A 12,760-nucleotide genomic window follows, 5' to 3' on the forward strand; every position below is an offset into this window, starting at 1 on the left:
AGGTTGCCTGTTTTGCTACAACAAATCAATTTTTTTTTTTAAATAATCAAACAGTAAGTCCAGTAGGATCTTATATTCACTATCCTTTCAGTCAGTTATGTGACTGTAAAGATTCGATCTGCTATAGAATATCATTTGTGAAAGTCTCAAACCTTCATCTAAGATGGTCTTGATGCATGTGCAGATTATTCTCATAAAATTCAATAGAGGTGCAAAAGTTGGCATATGGGTCAGTAGTTGTGAATATTTTCTCAGTCACCTGTTTTTTTTGGTAATAAAATCCATATAGAAGTTTGTGATACTTAATGTCTGTTGTAGTGCCTATATCTAGAACTATCCCAATGTATAGTCATTTACAGTATTCATAATTAATGATATAATGGTAAATAATTGTGATGGAATGCTATTATGCTGTAAGAAATGATAAGCTCAATGACCTTAGAAAAATATGGATAGACTTGCACAAAATAATGAAGAGCAAAATGAGCAGAACCAAAAGAATGTAGTATACAGTAAAAGTAATATTGTTTTGAGAACAACTTTGAGTGAATAAGTCATTTTGACTATTGTAAATACCCAAACTAAATACAAAGGATATATGAAGGAAAATGCTATCTGCATCCAGAGAAAGAACTGATAAATAGAAGTATGTATAGAATGATTATACATACATACACACATACATACATACATACATATATATATGTATATATATATTTGTATCTAATAGTCATCTCTGGGGGGAGAAAAAAATTTACATGATAACCTTTATATATTATATTATTATATGTAATATATCCTATATTTTATATACATTATATATTTTAAAGAAATAGCAAGTTGTGCATAATATATTTGCAGTTTCATGTGCAATTATCTTTTTTATTATACTATGTTATGAAAATGTTTGTTCTATTCCATAAATCAAAAATAAAATAAATAATTTTTTAGAAATCAGTGAATCAAGACATTTTGAAAACTAATTGATAATACTGAATGTGTTAGATTACTTCGAGATTTAAGTTGACCATATTCAACAGAATATTAAAATATTAGAAGGAATTTGTACAAATTTAGGCTTTGAGAACTTTGAAAAGCAGAATCAGCTTTTTTTTCCGCCTTCTATTATGTTTAACTGACAGTGAATTGATGGTCCCATTAATTGTGAACTTCCCTTACTAGTTTTCCAAATTTGGGCGAGACTCACCAAGTTTTTCACAAATATGGGTGACTATCTCTAAATGGGCTACAATACAGACTTTTTTTATCCCTCATGTTCCCCTATCCCCAACCGCATTCGCTACATACATATCCTTACCCTTTGGGAATTTCTAATTTTGGCTTCATATTCTTTTTACAGGGCCTGGATTCCTTCTGAAAATATACAAGATATCACAGTTAACATCCATCGGTTGCATGTGAAACGCAGTATGGGCTGGAAAAAAGCATGTGATGAGCTGGAACTGCATCAACGCTTCCTGCGTGAAGGAAGATTTTGGAAGTCTAAGAATGAGGATCGAGGTGAAGAAGAAGCAGAGTCCAGCATCTCCTCTACCAGTAATGAACAGGTAAGTCCTACTCTCATCAGAAACTACAAGTCATTGTTAAACGTGAAAATACTTGAATGTATACTCTGCCTCATCAGGAACAGAACCTGGGTCATATTTTTCCATTTCTTAACCATGTTGTAAATTGCTCTGCAAAAATAAGCAGTAGCACACATTGTTCTTGTCTCCTCCTCACCCCCCAAACCAAAGAGCCTTAAAGGGTGATCCTCCCAGGGAAGAGGAAGTAAATTACTCACTTTGTGATATGCATTATTTTTTCAGATCTTTCAGTTGTAAAGCACGTAGTGCTTCAAGACAGGTATTTTACTAATCAGTGCCACATGTCCCAAGAATACTAAGTCAGAAGCAAACAGTTTATTCCTTTCTCACCTCTAGGTCAGTATTTACAGCCACGATGAAGTACTTCACAGTATTGAAATAATACCTATAATTTTTATGTGTTCACAGCTGAAGGTCACTCAGGAACCAAGAGCAAAGAAAGGGCGACGTAATCAAAGTGTGGAACCCAAAAAAGAAGTAAGTTACCCAGACCTCCTAGTGTCCAAGTGGCAGTTGATCCAGAAAAAACTTTTCGAAGTTATGGACAAAATGGTTCCTCCTGTGGATATTTGTGTAAAGCAATTGTCATCATTGAATTAGTTACGTCTATCAAGTGTGAATGTTGTCTTATCCCCTTTCACATCTTACACCATTGTTAGGAATAAAAGAGGGTGATATCACAGGTGAAAGTTTCCACTTGATTAAAGCATAACTAACTCCTGTGATTAAGGGGGAAAGGGCACTTTCTTTACCATTTAACTTTACTTGGAAACTCTCTTTGTTTTACTATTCCTAAGACAAATAATGAAACTAATATGGATCAAGCTGACATTTTAAAAGCTCTTACTTTTTCAAAATGATAATCTTTTCATGATGAAATTCATGTGTTATTTAATGCAAGCTCTAGACCTGAGCATATAGTCCAGGTACATATTCAGTGAGAAGTGGTTGGGAATTTTAGCAAATTAACTAATAAATCTGGTCAAAACAAGTGATTTTTTTAAAAAATCAGTTATTAGTATGTAGAATAATTTTATATTTAAATATTTCAGCTTACTGGTATTCAGTTTTAAATCATATGACCCTAGAAACCCAGCAATCAAGTTCCCTTTTAGAGTAACTGATTCTTTAATTGTGCTAATTATGACAGTTGTTTGTTACATGACTATTTATATTTATTACTAAACTTATATGTTAACATAGTTCATTCTTTATTCTTGTGTCTGAGGTGTGTTGCCTTATTGTCACTGTAGATAATGTCTAGTTTTTTTGTTCCTCCTCCAGGAACCAGAGCCTGAAACTGAAGCTGTAAGTTCTAGCCAGGAAATTCCCACAATGCCTCAGCCAATAGAAAAGGTTTCGGTCTCAACTCAGACCAAGAAGTTAAGTGCCTCTTCTCCAAGAATGCTGCATCGGAGCACACAGACCACTAATGATGGAGTGTGTCAAAACATGTGCCATGACAAATACACCAAAATCTTTAATGATTTCAAAGACCGAATGAAATCTGACCACAAACGAGAAACTGAAAGGGTTGTACGAGAAGCACTGGAGAAGGTAATCCTGTCTTTCACGTCCGATTGGTACCGTTTGTTTTCAGAAAATGTTGCTGAGCAGATGAACACCATTTCCTGTGGTGGTTGAACTACTTGTATATACTCACCATCTGGGCCACAGATTCACAGTTATGCATATCACCTACTTAGGACTTTTTGTACTAGACTTCCTAATAATTTTATACTCCTGATTTCTTATTACATGTTCATGAAATCAAGAAGATGGCATTATATGAGTAACAGTGTATGGATTCTGTTTGCCGAGTTGTGTAACCAGTGTCGATGTTAACTGACATGTTTGGGGCTTGATTTTTTTCCTATTAGCTGCGTACTGAAATGGAGGAAGAAAAAAGGCAAGCTGTAAATAAAGCTGTGGCCAATATGCAGAGTGAGATGGACAGGAAATGTAAACAGGTAAAAGAAAAGTGTAAAGAAGAATTTGTAGAAGAGATTAAGAAGCTAGCAACACAGCACAAGCAACTGATTTCACAGACCAAGAAGAAGCAATGGGTAAATATTCATTATAATATTTTTCATCTTTTTATTGAAAATCTACCTATCATACCTAATATTGGCTAAAAATAACTCTGCTGTGGTGCATTTGGGAATTGCAGTGCTGAATTGATCAGTTTCATTTTTTCTACAAACTTCCTTTTGTCAATTATTTGTTTAAAAATCAGTTTAATTATTTTACAATTGCACTTTTTACAGTCTCTCACTCCACCACTTAGTATCCAGTTACGTACTGTGTTTGTTAGTGTCTCCTGGTTTTACATTGATTCGTTTTATCTCACTAGCTAAATGCTAAGCTCTTCAATGACAATAACGATATCATAGGCTTCTCCTATATCCCTTACTGTGTTGAATATAGAGTAGACTCTCAGTAATTATTTATTGAGTGAGAAAACACAGTTTGCCTGCAACTTCCAAATTTTTATTGCCTTAAGTTTACTTCATTTCTTGAAGTTTTGTTGCCACTTTCTTTAATTCATCTTGCTCACTTTCAGCTTCTGTAATCTAAGGGGAATATTTTAAAACATTTCATAAAATCTTTATGAAAAGTGAATATTGAAAATTAGTTTAAAGGAAAGATTTGACAAGCAGATAAAGGAAGCCTACCAAGACACAGCTGTGAAGACAGGTTAGTGAAAAACCTGAAGGGGTGGGGGATGAGCAAAAAGAGCAAGATGGGGTCTAGGAAAGCAGGCAGGATGCTTGGAAGCTGTGCTGTCATAACAGTTCTGACTTCTTGCAGGGATGGGGGTAAGAGAAAATGGACCCAGTAATCTTAAATGATGATGACATTCAACAGGCTAATCAGAAGAAGGAGATCCCCAACAGTAACTGAAGAATCAGGGAAAAGGAAGGCTTGAAAAGAAAGAAAGAAGACTGGTGTTCTTCACTGTCTGGTAGTAAGATATCCAGGAAAGATGCTAGACAAATATTAAAGGAAAGAACTTGAATAGATGCATGTCAGGTACCTAGACATAATTCCTGAAATAAGTACTACCAATGAAGTATAGTGAGACACCCTTTAAGAAGAGAGATAAGGTAGGTGAGATACTCTCTGTAGGATTCTCTCTGAGACACAGAAAGATATCAGGGGAGAAAAGAGCTCAAGAACCTCCAAGTATAGTTATGAGAGAAATAATGGCTTTCCTAAGGTTGGAACTGCTGACACTAGAGTATGATCTCTTAGATTTAATAAACGGAAGGTCACTGGAAAATTTCAAAAGAACAACTTTATTGAAAGAAAAAACTAACCAAAATCAAGATAAAACCTAGAAAATTGAGCTTGTAAGTAGCCAAATATAATCAGCAGGTCCAAGAACTTACGAAGTATACTGGAACCTTACTCTAATGATATGCTTGGAGTCTGTGTTGTGTGGCTGGCTTCTTTATAAATGTTTTAACATCTAAAAGTTCAATTCTCTTGAGATCTTATGTTGGCCTGAATTCATGTTATAACGAGTGACACTATAGTGAGGCTCTGATATATTTGGAAGGATAGAATTTGGATGAGTTCTTTATTTAATCTACAGAAATGATACATGTGGTTACCAAATACCACTATATTCTAAGAAACACTCAATTGGAGGATGTGCGTATGAAATAAGAACTGAATCATCAGGCTTTTTTGACATAGGTAAATAGGTGGAATGTATAAGCAGGTTCATAGTAAGTTGGAGAAATATAAATTGTTTCATTAAAACAGTATGTACTAAGTGAATCACATTGGAAGCAGTATTTATGTTAAGGCTTACAAGCCAAAATTAGTCTATTTGCTAATGGTCCAGGCAAACTGGCCCATTGGCAAATAGGAACTGGTCCTGACAGAAAGAAAAAACCTAACCTTTTCAGATTTAAAAAATGAATTCAAAAATGATTAAGTTATTAGTATGATACTTTTAAGTCAACAAGAGTTTGTTGTTTTTTTTTTAATTGAATGAATTTGTTATTTAGAAACATTTTAGGGTTTTTTTAAAAAAGTTCATTAGGATGTTGTTGTTTTGACCTTGGTAAAAGTATTAGTTTTTTAAATAAACCTCAGTTTTTAAAGCCTTAAACTTTTCTCTATGCTTGGGCAGTTGTCATTCACTGCTGCATTTATTTCTCCATGTATGCCTTAGCATTTCTTAATACTGTTCTTTTTCCTTTCACTTAAATAAAGAAAAAAGAAATACACCAGGTCAGATTTTGGCATTTCAGTTAGGTGTGTCATACAGTTTACTGTCTACGTGAAGAGATTATAGCCAAGGCCTAAAGGAGCTACTTAATGAAGAAAACTACAGGGATTCTCCAAGTATCTGTCTTGCCCTCCTAAGTAATATATTTCCTTCCCCACCCACTTTGACCCCCAACCCCCTGACCCAACAGATGTGAACCTTTTTAGAGGACTAACATGCCATATATAATCTACATAAATAGTTCTTGTTCATGTTGCTTTTCAGCCGATTTTTCTAATGACTTCTAGAAGTTTGTGAAATCCAGGAATATGGATCTCTAAAATACTTGTTGAGAACAATATTACAAGTTACTTCCTTATAGCTGAATTTGAGGGAAAACAAAGGAGAGTACTAACATATAACTTTTGTAATTTCTTTATATAAGGAAGCAGTTATCTTACTTTACTCTTAAAATGGGTAGATATTGAATTTCAGATTTTGAGTACCCTATAACTGTGATCAATATTGTCTTATAGGGTCCTGTTATACTAAGCAAATAAAATATAAAGGGACCTTGTCTTCAGAAAAAGCAAAGTTCCATTCCTGAAATTTAAGTGCCATTTGAACTTTGGTTTAATGCCCTCTCATCATCACAAGAGGTGCTACCTGATCACGGTCTTGAAAACTTCTTTCTTTTGGCAGTTTTGCCATATGCCCCTTTGTTCTTCATTTTCTTTTCCTAAGAGTGTATTCTGTGCATTACATTTATCTTGTTATTTAGGTTAAAAAAAAAAACCTAACCAAGAATTTTTAAACTCCTATTATCCAGTACTATGTGGGTAACTAGATGTACAAATTCTTCAAGATAAACTCGTATATCACAGAATGATAGATTGCTCCCCAAAGGTTGAATGATCTTTATTTTACAAAAATCCTTGGTCAAACCTCTAATATTACAAAAGAGAAAACCAAGATCCAAAGATGAACACTGACTAGCTGAAGCTAGCTAGTGGGTAGTAAGTAGTAGAGCTGGGATTCCAACCTAGGTCCCACTACATAAGACTGCCTTGCACCTTTTCGGTAGAATGACCTTTCACTTGCTAGAATATTACCAAAATTATGCAGACTATAGTACTCAGTTTTCTAGATTTGGCTATAGTAAGAACTAGAGATGGTTATCTCTTATATCTGTCTCGGGTGAAAATCATTATCTAATAAACTATGTCCAGTCATATAAGTAAACTGCTGCTCTACATAAATTGATGGCAAGTTGGATACTTTGGGAGACACATTGATGTATTATCAGGTCCAAGGATATCAGTTTTTAAGTGTTGACTTGAATGCACTAATAAACTTTGTACCTTGGTGGAGTTGATCCACCTTAAAAATTATCAAATTTAAGTACCAGTTATTCAACTAAGATTTATTATTAGCACCAACTTTGTGCCTACTGAAGTGCTTTGGAAAAGAAGAAATAGAAAAGATATGGCCCTTGCGCTTTGGTGGAGGTGTATGAAGAGTTAAGCAGCACATCAGAAAGTATGTTCTGTCAGCATCCGATCAGAAAATGATTGCCTAGAGAGGGCATGAGTTCATTAGGGGAGAACTCCTAGGAAGGGGTAATTTTTTAAAATTAAATTTTACTTTTTTTGCATTTATGAGCCAAGTTGGGAAGGATGTGAGAGACATGGTTTGGAAAGAAAGGGGAGGGTATTTCAGCCATAGAAAAATCTAAGTAAAACATAAAAGAACCTAATAGAAGAACTGTGTTAATACATATTAGATAAGGTCAGCATGGGCTTCCATACTGATGGTACATCTTAAATACTAGACAACAAGGAAGTTAGGATGACAACTTCTGGCCTGTATCAGGGAAATAAAAAAATTGAAGTGATGTTAAAGAAAGATTATGCTTGTATTGGGGAAAATAAGAATACTCCAAGTAAGACCGAGGAGTAACTTACTCGTGTGATAGCATAAGAATGAGGTATCACATCATTATTCTCACTAGAAATATGGAGCACAAAGTAATTAATTATGGGAGTTTTCCTGAGGATCCTTTTTTTTTTTTTAAACATTGTTCATACAAAAAGAAAATTAACGTTTCTTGCCTCTGTCATTATCGATTGTTGACCTTTGGTATTCAGGAAAATGCAAAGATGTAATAGGGGATGGATAAGCAATATTATCAGCTTACTACAAGGATAAATGGCGGTCATTGACAAAAAGATCTTTATTTCAAAATTTTGCAGGTAAGTCCATCAAGTGCCCAGATTTGAGGCAGGGTTTGATTTAGGATAAGAAGGAACTTCCCAGTCATTAGAACTGCCCCAAAATGAAATGGGCTGCATTATTTTAAAAAGATAATGAATTCCCTATCACTGGTGATATTCAAGTGGAGATAGAGTATTGTGGAGAGGATTCATATTTTAGGAGCAAATTAGATGACTTCTTAGGGCCCTTCCAACTTTCAGATTCTGTGAAATGGGTGCAGACCCAGCAAGTGTTCAGGTATTAGTGATGGTGCTAGTTTAACTTGTGGGAAGCTTTTTTAAAGTTTCAAAAGTGTTTAGTGATCTGTTATTTTCAGTAGTCTTCCTTTTGCTTCGTAGCTTAAAGCAAGGAGGCATAAGATGTATATTTGTTAATCCCTTCCTTGACTAGATCATTTTGGAAGCATTGATCACAGGTTTCTTGGCTTATGTCTCCAGAGCTGAAAGTGACCATAGGGGGCATCATTTCCATTTTCTTCATTTTATAGATAAGGAAGCCAAGGTCAGGAGAAGGAAGTGACTCGTCCAAGGTCACCTAGGTCAGAGGTAGAGAGCAGAAACCAAATTCCGGTTCAGTGCCTTCTAGGTCAGTGCTCTTTCCACTGCCCCATGCAGCAGCTACCGGTGCCTAAAGCTCAAACTGACTTGTTAATTCGTCTCATTAAATGCAGAAGATGGGCATATTCAACATAGAAACCATATTAAAAGGAGCCAGGAAGAGGTTTAGTTTCTCAGGCTCCATGTCCCAGGCTGCAATAATCATGCTTCCCGGCTTGTTCTCCCTAGTGCTACAACTGTGAAGAGGAAGCCATGTACCATTGCTGTTGGAATACATCCTATTGCTCGATCAAGTGTCAGCAGGAACACTGGCATGCTGAACATAAACGCACCTGTCGCCGAAAAAGATGAAAGCTGTATTCCTCCTCCTCCAGAGAGAGAGAGAGAGAGAGAGAGAGAGAGAGAATCACCCCGATGATTGCTATTCTCAGACAAAGCGGTTTTTGTTTCCAAGAAGCCAAAATTGTTTAGAATTTGCTTCCCATTTTGCACCAGCCTTTAAACACTTTTCGTGAAGAAATTTTGCACAGTAGTTTAAATCTTCTGTTCATGCTCCTCCAGATTTTGTCAGTAAGTAAGATTAACATCAGTGGAGGGTATTTTAAGGGTTATTTTAAATGAATTTTAATTGAGGATTTGTTGCATTTTCAGCAAATTTTAAAACATTTTTAGGTTTTACAGAGATTTTAACCTTTAAACAACAGATCTTTAAAAAAAAAAACAACAGGTGAATACAAGTGAGTTTAACAAAGAAACATTTAAAATAGATCTGAATGTAAGAAATATAGAACTGTTTCAGAAATAAAACATACTACCTTGATGTAACATTTATTTCTTAACCTTGTTGAGCTGGTTTTGTTCAGCTTAATTTACTGTTTAAAGGCATTATCTATTGGTTATGCCAGTGGGTATATGATTGAATTTAGGGAACAGGGTTGACACAGCAGGTGCTAGTCCTGCATATTTTTTCTTAAATATTTCCCAATTGTGTTTTTCATTATTTCTTTTCAATATATAACTTTTATAACAAATTATTAGCTTTGATCTCGTAGTTTAAAATTGCAGGGAACTGGGGTAATCTTTTACTGAGCTGGATCTTAGAAAAAATGAATATTTAAATTTTAAAGTTTGCACATTTCATTCTTGTCCTAACACGAGTGCTTGTAACAAAACAAGGAAAAGCCAAAAACTACCTTTATTCATACATGAAATTTTAGATGAGGCATACAAATTTCTTTAATGCTTCCCTTCCCTCCCCAAGTATCATCTGACTGCCTATTATCTGGTGTCACCTAGTCCATTGTAAGTTAATACTCAAAGGAAAGAAAGCACTTAAGTGTCACAGAAGCCGTTATGTTTGTAGTAATGGGTCATTGCCTGTTAATGAGCTCCATCACTGTACACAGAATGAAGAATAATGCATGTTAATTTTCTTGTATTAAAGATGCCGTGATTTGTAAAAAGTCTGTATTTTGAGGAATGTCTGGATTAAGAAGCATTACCAATAGGAATGGATCGATAGTTGAATAATGAGTTTTTTTTACACATAGATATATAAATCACATCCAGTAAAACTTACTTAAATTTCTTTTCTTTCAAAATGTCTCATAATTTGTTTTTTCAGAGGCTGATTGATCTTAGACCAAGTCAAATTCCCGTTATCATCTAGCTATTTTTTGAGAAGTTAGAGGAATAATTTGTAAATATTTATTTAGATCTTTGATATTTATTAAAAGCAATTACACACAATGGAAGTGAAAGAATAAGGAGAAAAGCCTTTTAAAAAGTTTTCTCTGGGTTTTGTCAGGGTCACTCTAAATATAAAAATCTAACTAAACCTTCTGTGAAAAAAACATCCAAACCTAATGTTGTTGCAGATGGTGGTGACACAAGTTAATTGACCAGCGACTGCCAAATAATGCACAATATTTTGCAGAAACTACATAGCAGCCCCATTCAAAACAACATACTAAACTACACAGTGACGTGCATTATTTCTCGTTTCTGTGTAATTAATCCATGTTGCCATTGTGCTGTGGCACTGGTGAGGTCCATCATAGCTGAAGAAAATTAATCTTGTTCAGTTATTTTACAAATTCCCAAACTTCGATCCACCCCTATGAAAGCAAGTTATTGTGGAAATATTTTTGGTGTAAAATCATTCCAGAGTATGTACTATTTAACTGATAGCTGCATGAAAGTAAGATTTCGTGTTACTTTGGCTTTTTCGTCTCTGTTGACACGGTTGCACATTTCCAAGTTACTACAGCGTGAAAACTGTGTGTTTAAAAAAAAAAAAAAAAAAAAAAAAGACATTGTGGCCTGGTTTTTGTATAAGTTTTAGGTAAAATTACAATTGATTGTTTTAGGAATCATTATTAAAAATTAATTTTCTGCAAATCATAAAGCTATATTACGGTGTTGAGCTTAGCCACTATGCACATTGTAATTATTCATTGTGGCTGTCCAGTTCTATGATGCATTCTGGCATTTTGTAAGCTGCTCTGACTAGCAATATATAGAGTCATTTAATGTGTTAACATTGGTTAATAAATGTATTTAAAAAAAAATCACTGGCTTAATAAAGTGTCAATCTAGTCCAGTCCCCTGCATCTAAATACAACTGCAGCTGAATGTTGATTCTGTATTATGGGTCATTCATTTGCAACCATTTTCCTTATAAAAGAATAATTTTATTAAAGTAATTCTCCTACAAGCAACATTTATTTAAATTGAAATTTCATTCACGATTTTTTTAAAGTTGTATTTTGTACCATGGTTAACAAGAGAGGTGTGATATCCATTTGAGGGACCTGATAAATTTAATACATCGCCATATTTGGATTTTTCTAGCTTTTTCAGGAAAACTGACTATATTTGGTCAATAAAACTGTCTATATCTAAGAAAGTTGGTCTGGTTTCTGCATCATGCAAAACTGGGCAAATACTTTAAAATGTATGTTAGCAAGGAATTCAGCTAAAAGCCTTTTTTTTTCTTCAATTCTTCAATTTGACACTCAATGTTCTATTGACTATTTACTAAGGCACACCAAATTTGAATCACCTGCCATGTGACCTTACATTAAGTCACTGGGATTAGAACATTGTGATTTCAGCTAGAAAACAGAAATGCTTATTCTTTTAGGAATTGTGCTGTCATTGAAATTTGCTAACAAGTATATATGGGATATGTTCACATGTATATATTTGCGTCATTTCTTGGGCCGTACCCTTTCCTCTTCTTCACCCTGCTACTCTCATCCACAGGTGGAGGAGATCCCATTGACCCAAAGGGAACTCCAGCTGCAGGACATGTCCAGAGAGGAAGGAAAATCCTCATTGTAATCACTTCCAACATTCAATGTTTGACCATTTCTGTGTATTATCTTTGGATCTCTATATAGTGTGTCACAAAAAAAAAAAGCGCAAATATCAAAAAGCGAGAATTTATTTCTTTGTAAATTGAATATGAAACAAAATTATCTTGGATTTTTACTGTATTAAGCATTTGTTATTCCATTTTAAGAAATAATGTTCCTATAGCAGTATCTTTATTTGCTTTTATGCTGTACATATGCTTCACTGGAACGTGTCAGACATGATGACGAGTGGATCCCATCTTTTTCTTAATCTAGTGGTGCTCCTACTTTCAGCTCACCAATCCCAAATGTTGGTAGTTTCAGCGTCAGGCTCCCCAGCATTATAAAGTAGTTTACCTGGTCCTTACCTGCTGCTCTGTGCATGTTTCTTGTCCTGTAAGCATACATCTCTGAAAGACAAAAATAGTTTTGAGTTCTGAATACTGGTTTCTCGGATTATCAGAGGAAATGAGGTTGCAACATTGTTAATAAAAATCATTTAAATTACCCTATTACGACTTTGTCAGTCCAATAGCATTTATTAAGTTGGTACCATATGCTAGGCATTGTGTTAAGCACTGGGAATACAAAGAAAGGCAAAAATAATCGTCACGCTAAGTACATTTTTTTAAATGACAGTTGCCACAGACATGTCTCTGAGTCCTGGGCTCATACAGGGATACGATGCTCTAAAATAGCAGTTTAACAAATTGAGGAATTTTCTTAAACTTTGGCAAATTG

The 12,760-nt window shown here is 34.6% G+C and overlaps 1 protein-coding gene across 3 annotated transcripts in view; it reads left to right on the forward strand.

Annotated features, from left to right (window-relative positions):
* Positions 1-12,534, forward strand: part of ZMYND11 (zinc finger MYND-type containing 11) — a 129,962-nt gene extending 117,428 nt beyond the window's left edge. For 2 of the 3 annotated variants that reach the window (XM_027840917.1, XM_027840918.1), the window contains exons 11-15: positions 1,361-1,568; positions 2,016-2,084; positions 2,892-3,164; positions 3,488-3,673; positions 8,889-12,526. In XM_027840917.1, coding sequence (XP_027696718.1) covers positions 1,361-1,568; positions 2,016-2,084; positions 2,892-3,164; positions 3,488-3,673; positions 8,889-9,011 — 859 coding nt within the window. In that variant the 3' untranslated portion in view covers positions 9,012-12,526. Of the gene's footprint in view, positions 1-1,360; positions 1,569-2,015; positions 2,085-2,891; positions 3,165-3,487; positions 3,674-8,888 lie in introns of all 3 variants that reach the window. The other variant, XR_003567208.1, reaches the window with a different exon arrangement.
* Positions 12,535-12,760: the final 226 nt, after the last annotated feature.

This window comes from Vombatus ursinus, unplaced genomic scaffold, assembly GCF_900497805.2.
Source record: "Vombatus ursinus unplaced genomic scaffold, bare-nosed wombat genome assembly UNPS02014852.1, whole genome shotgun sequence".
NCBI classification, from domain to species: Eukaryota; Metazoa; Chordata; class Mammalia; order Diprotodontia; family Vombatidae; genus Vombatus; species Vombatus ursinus.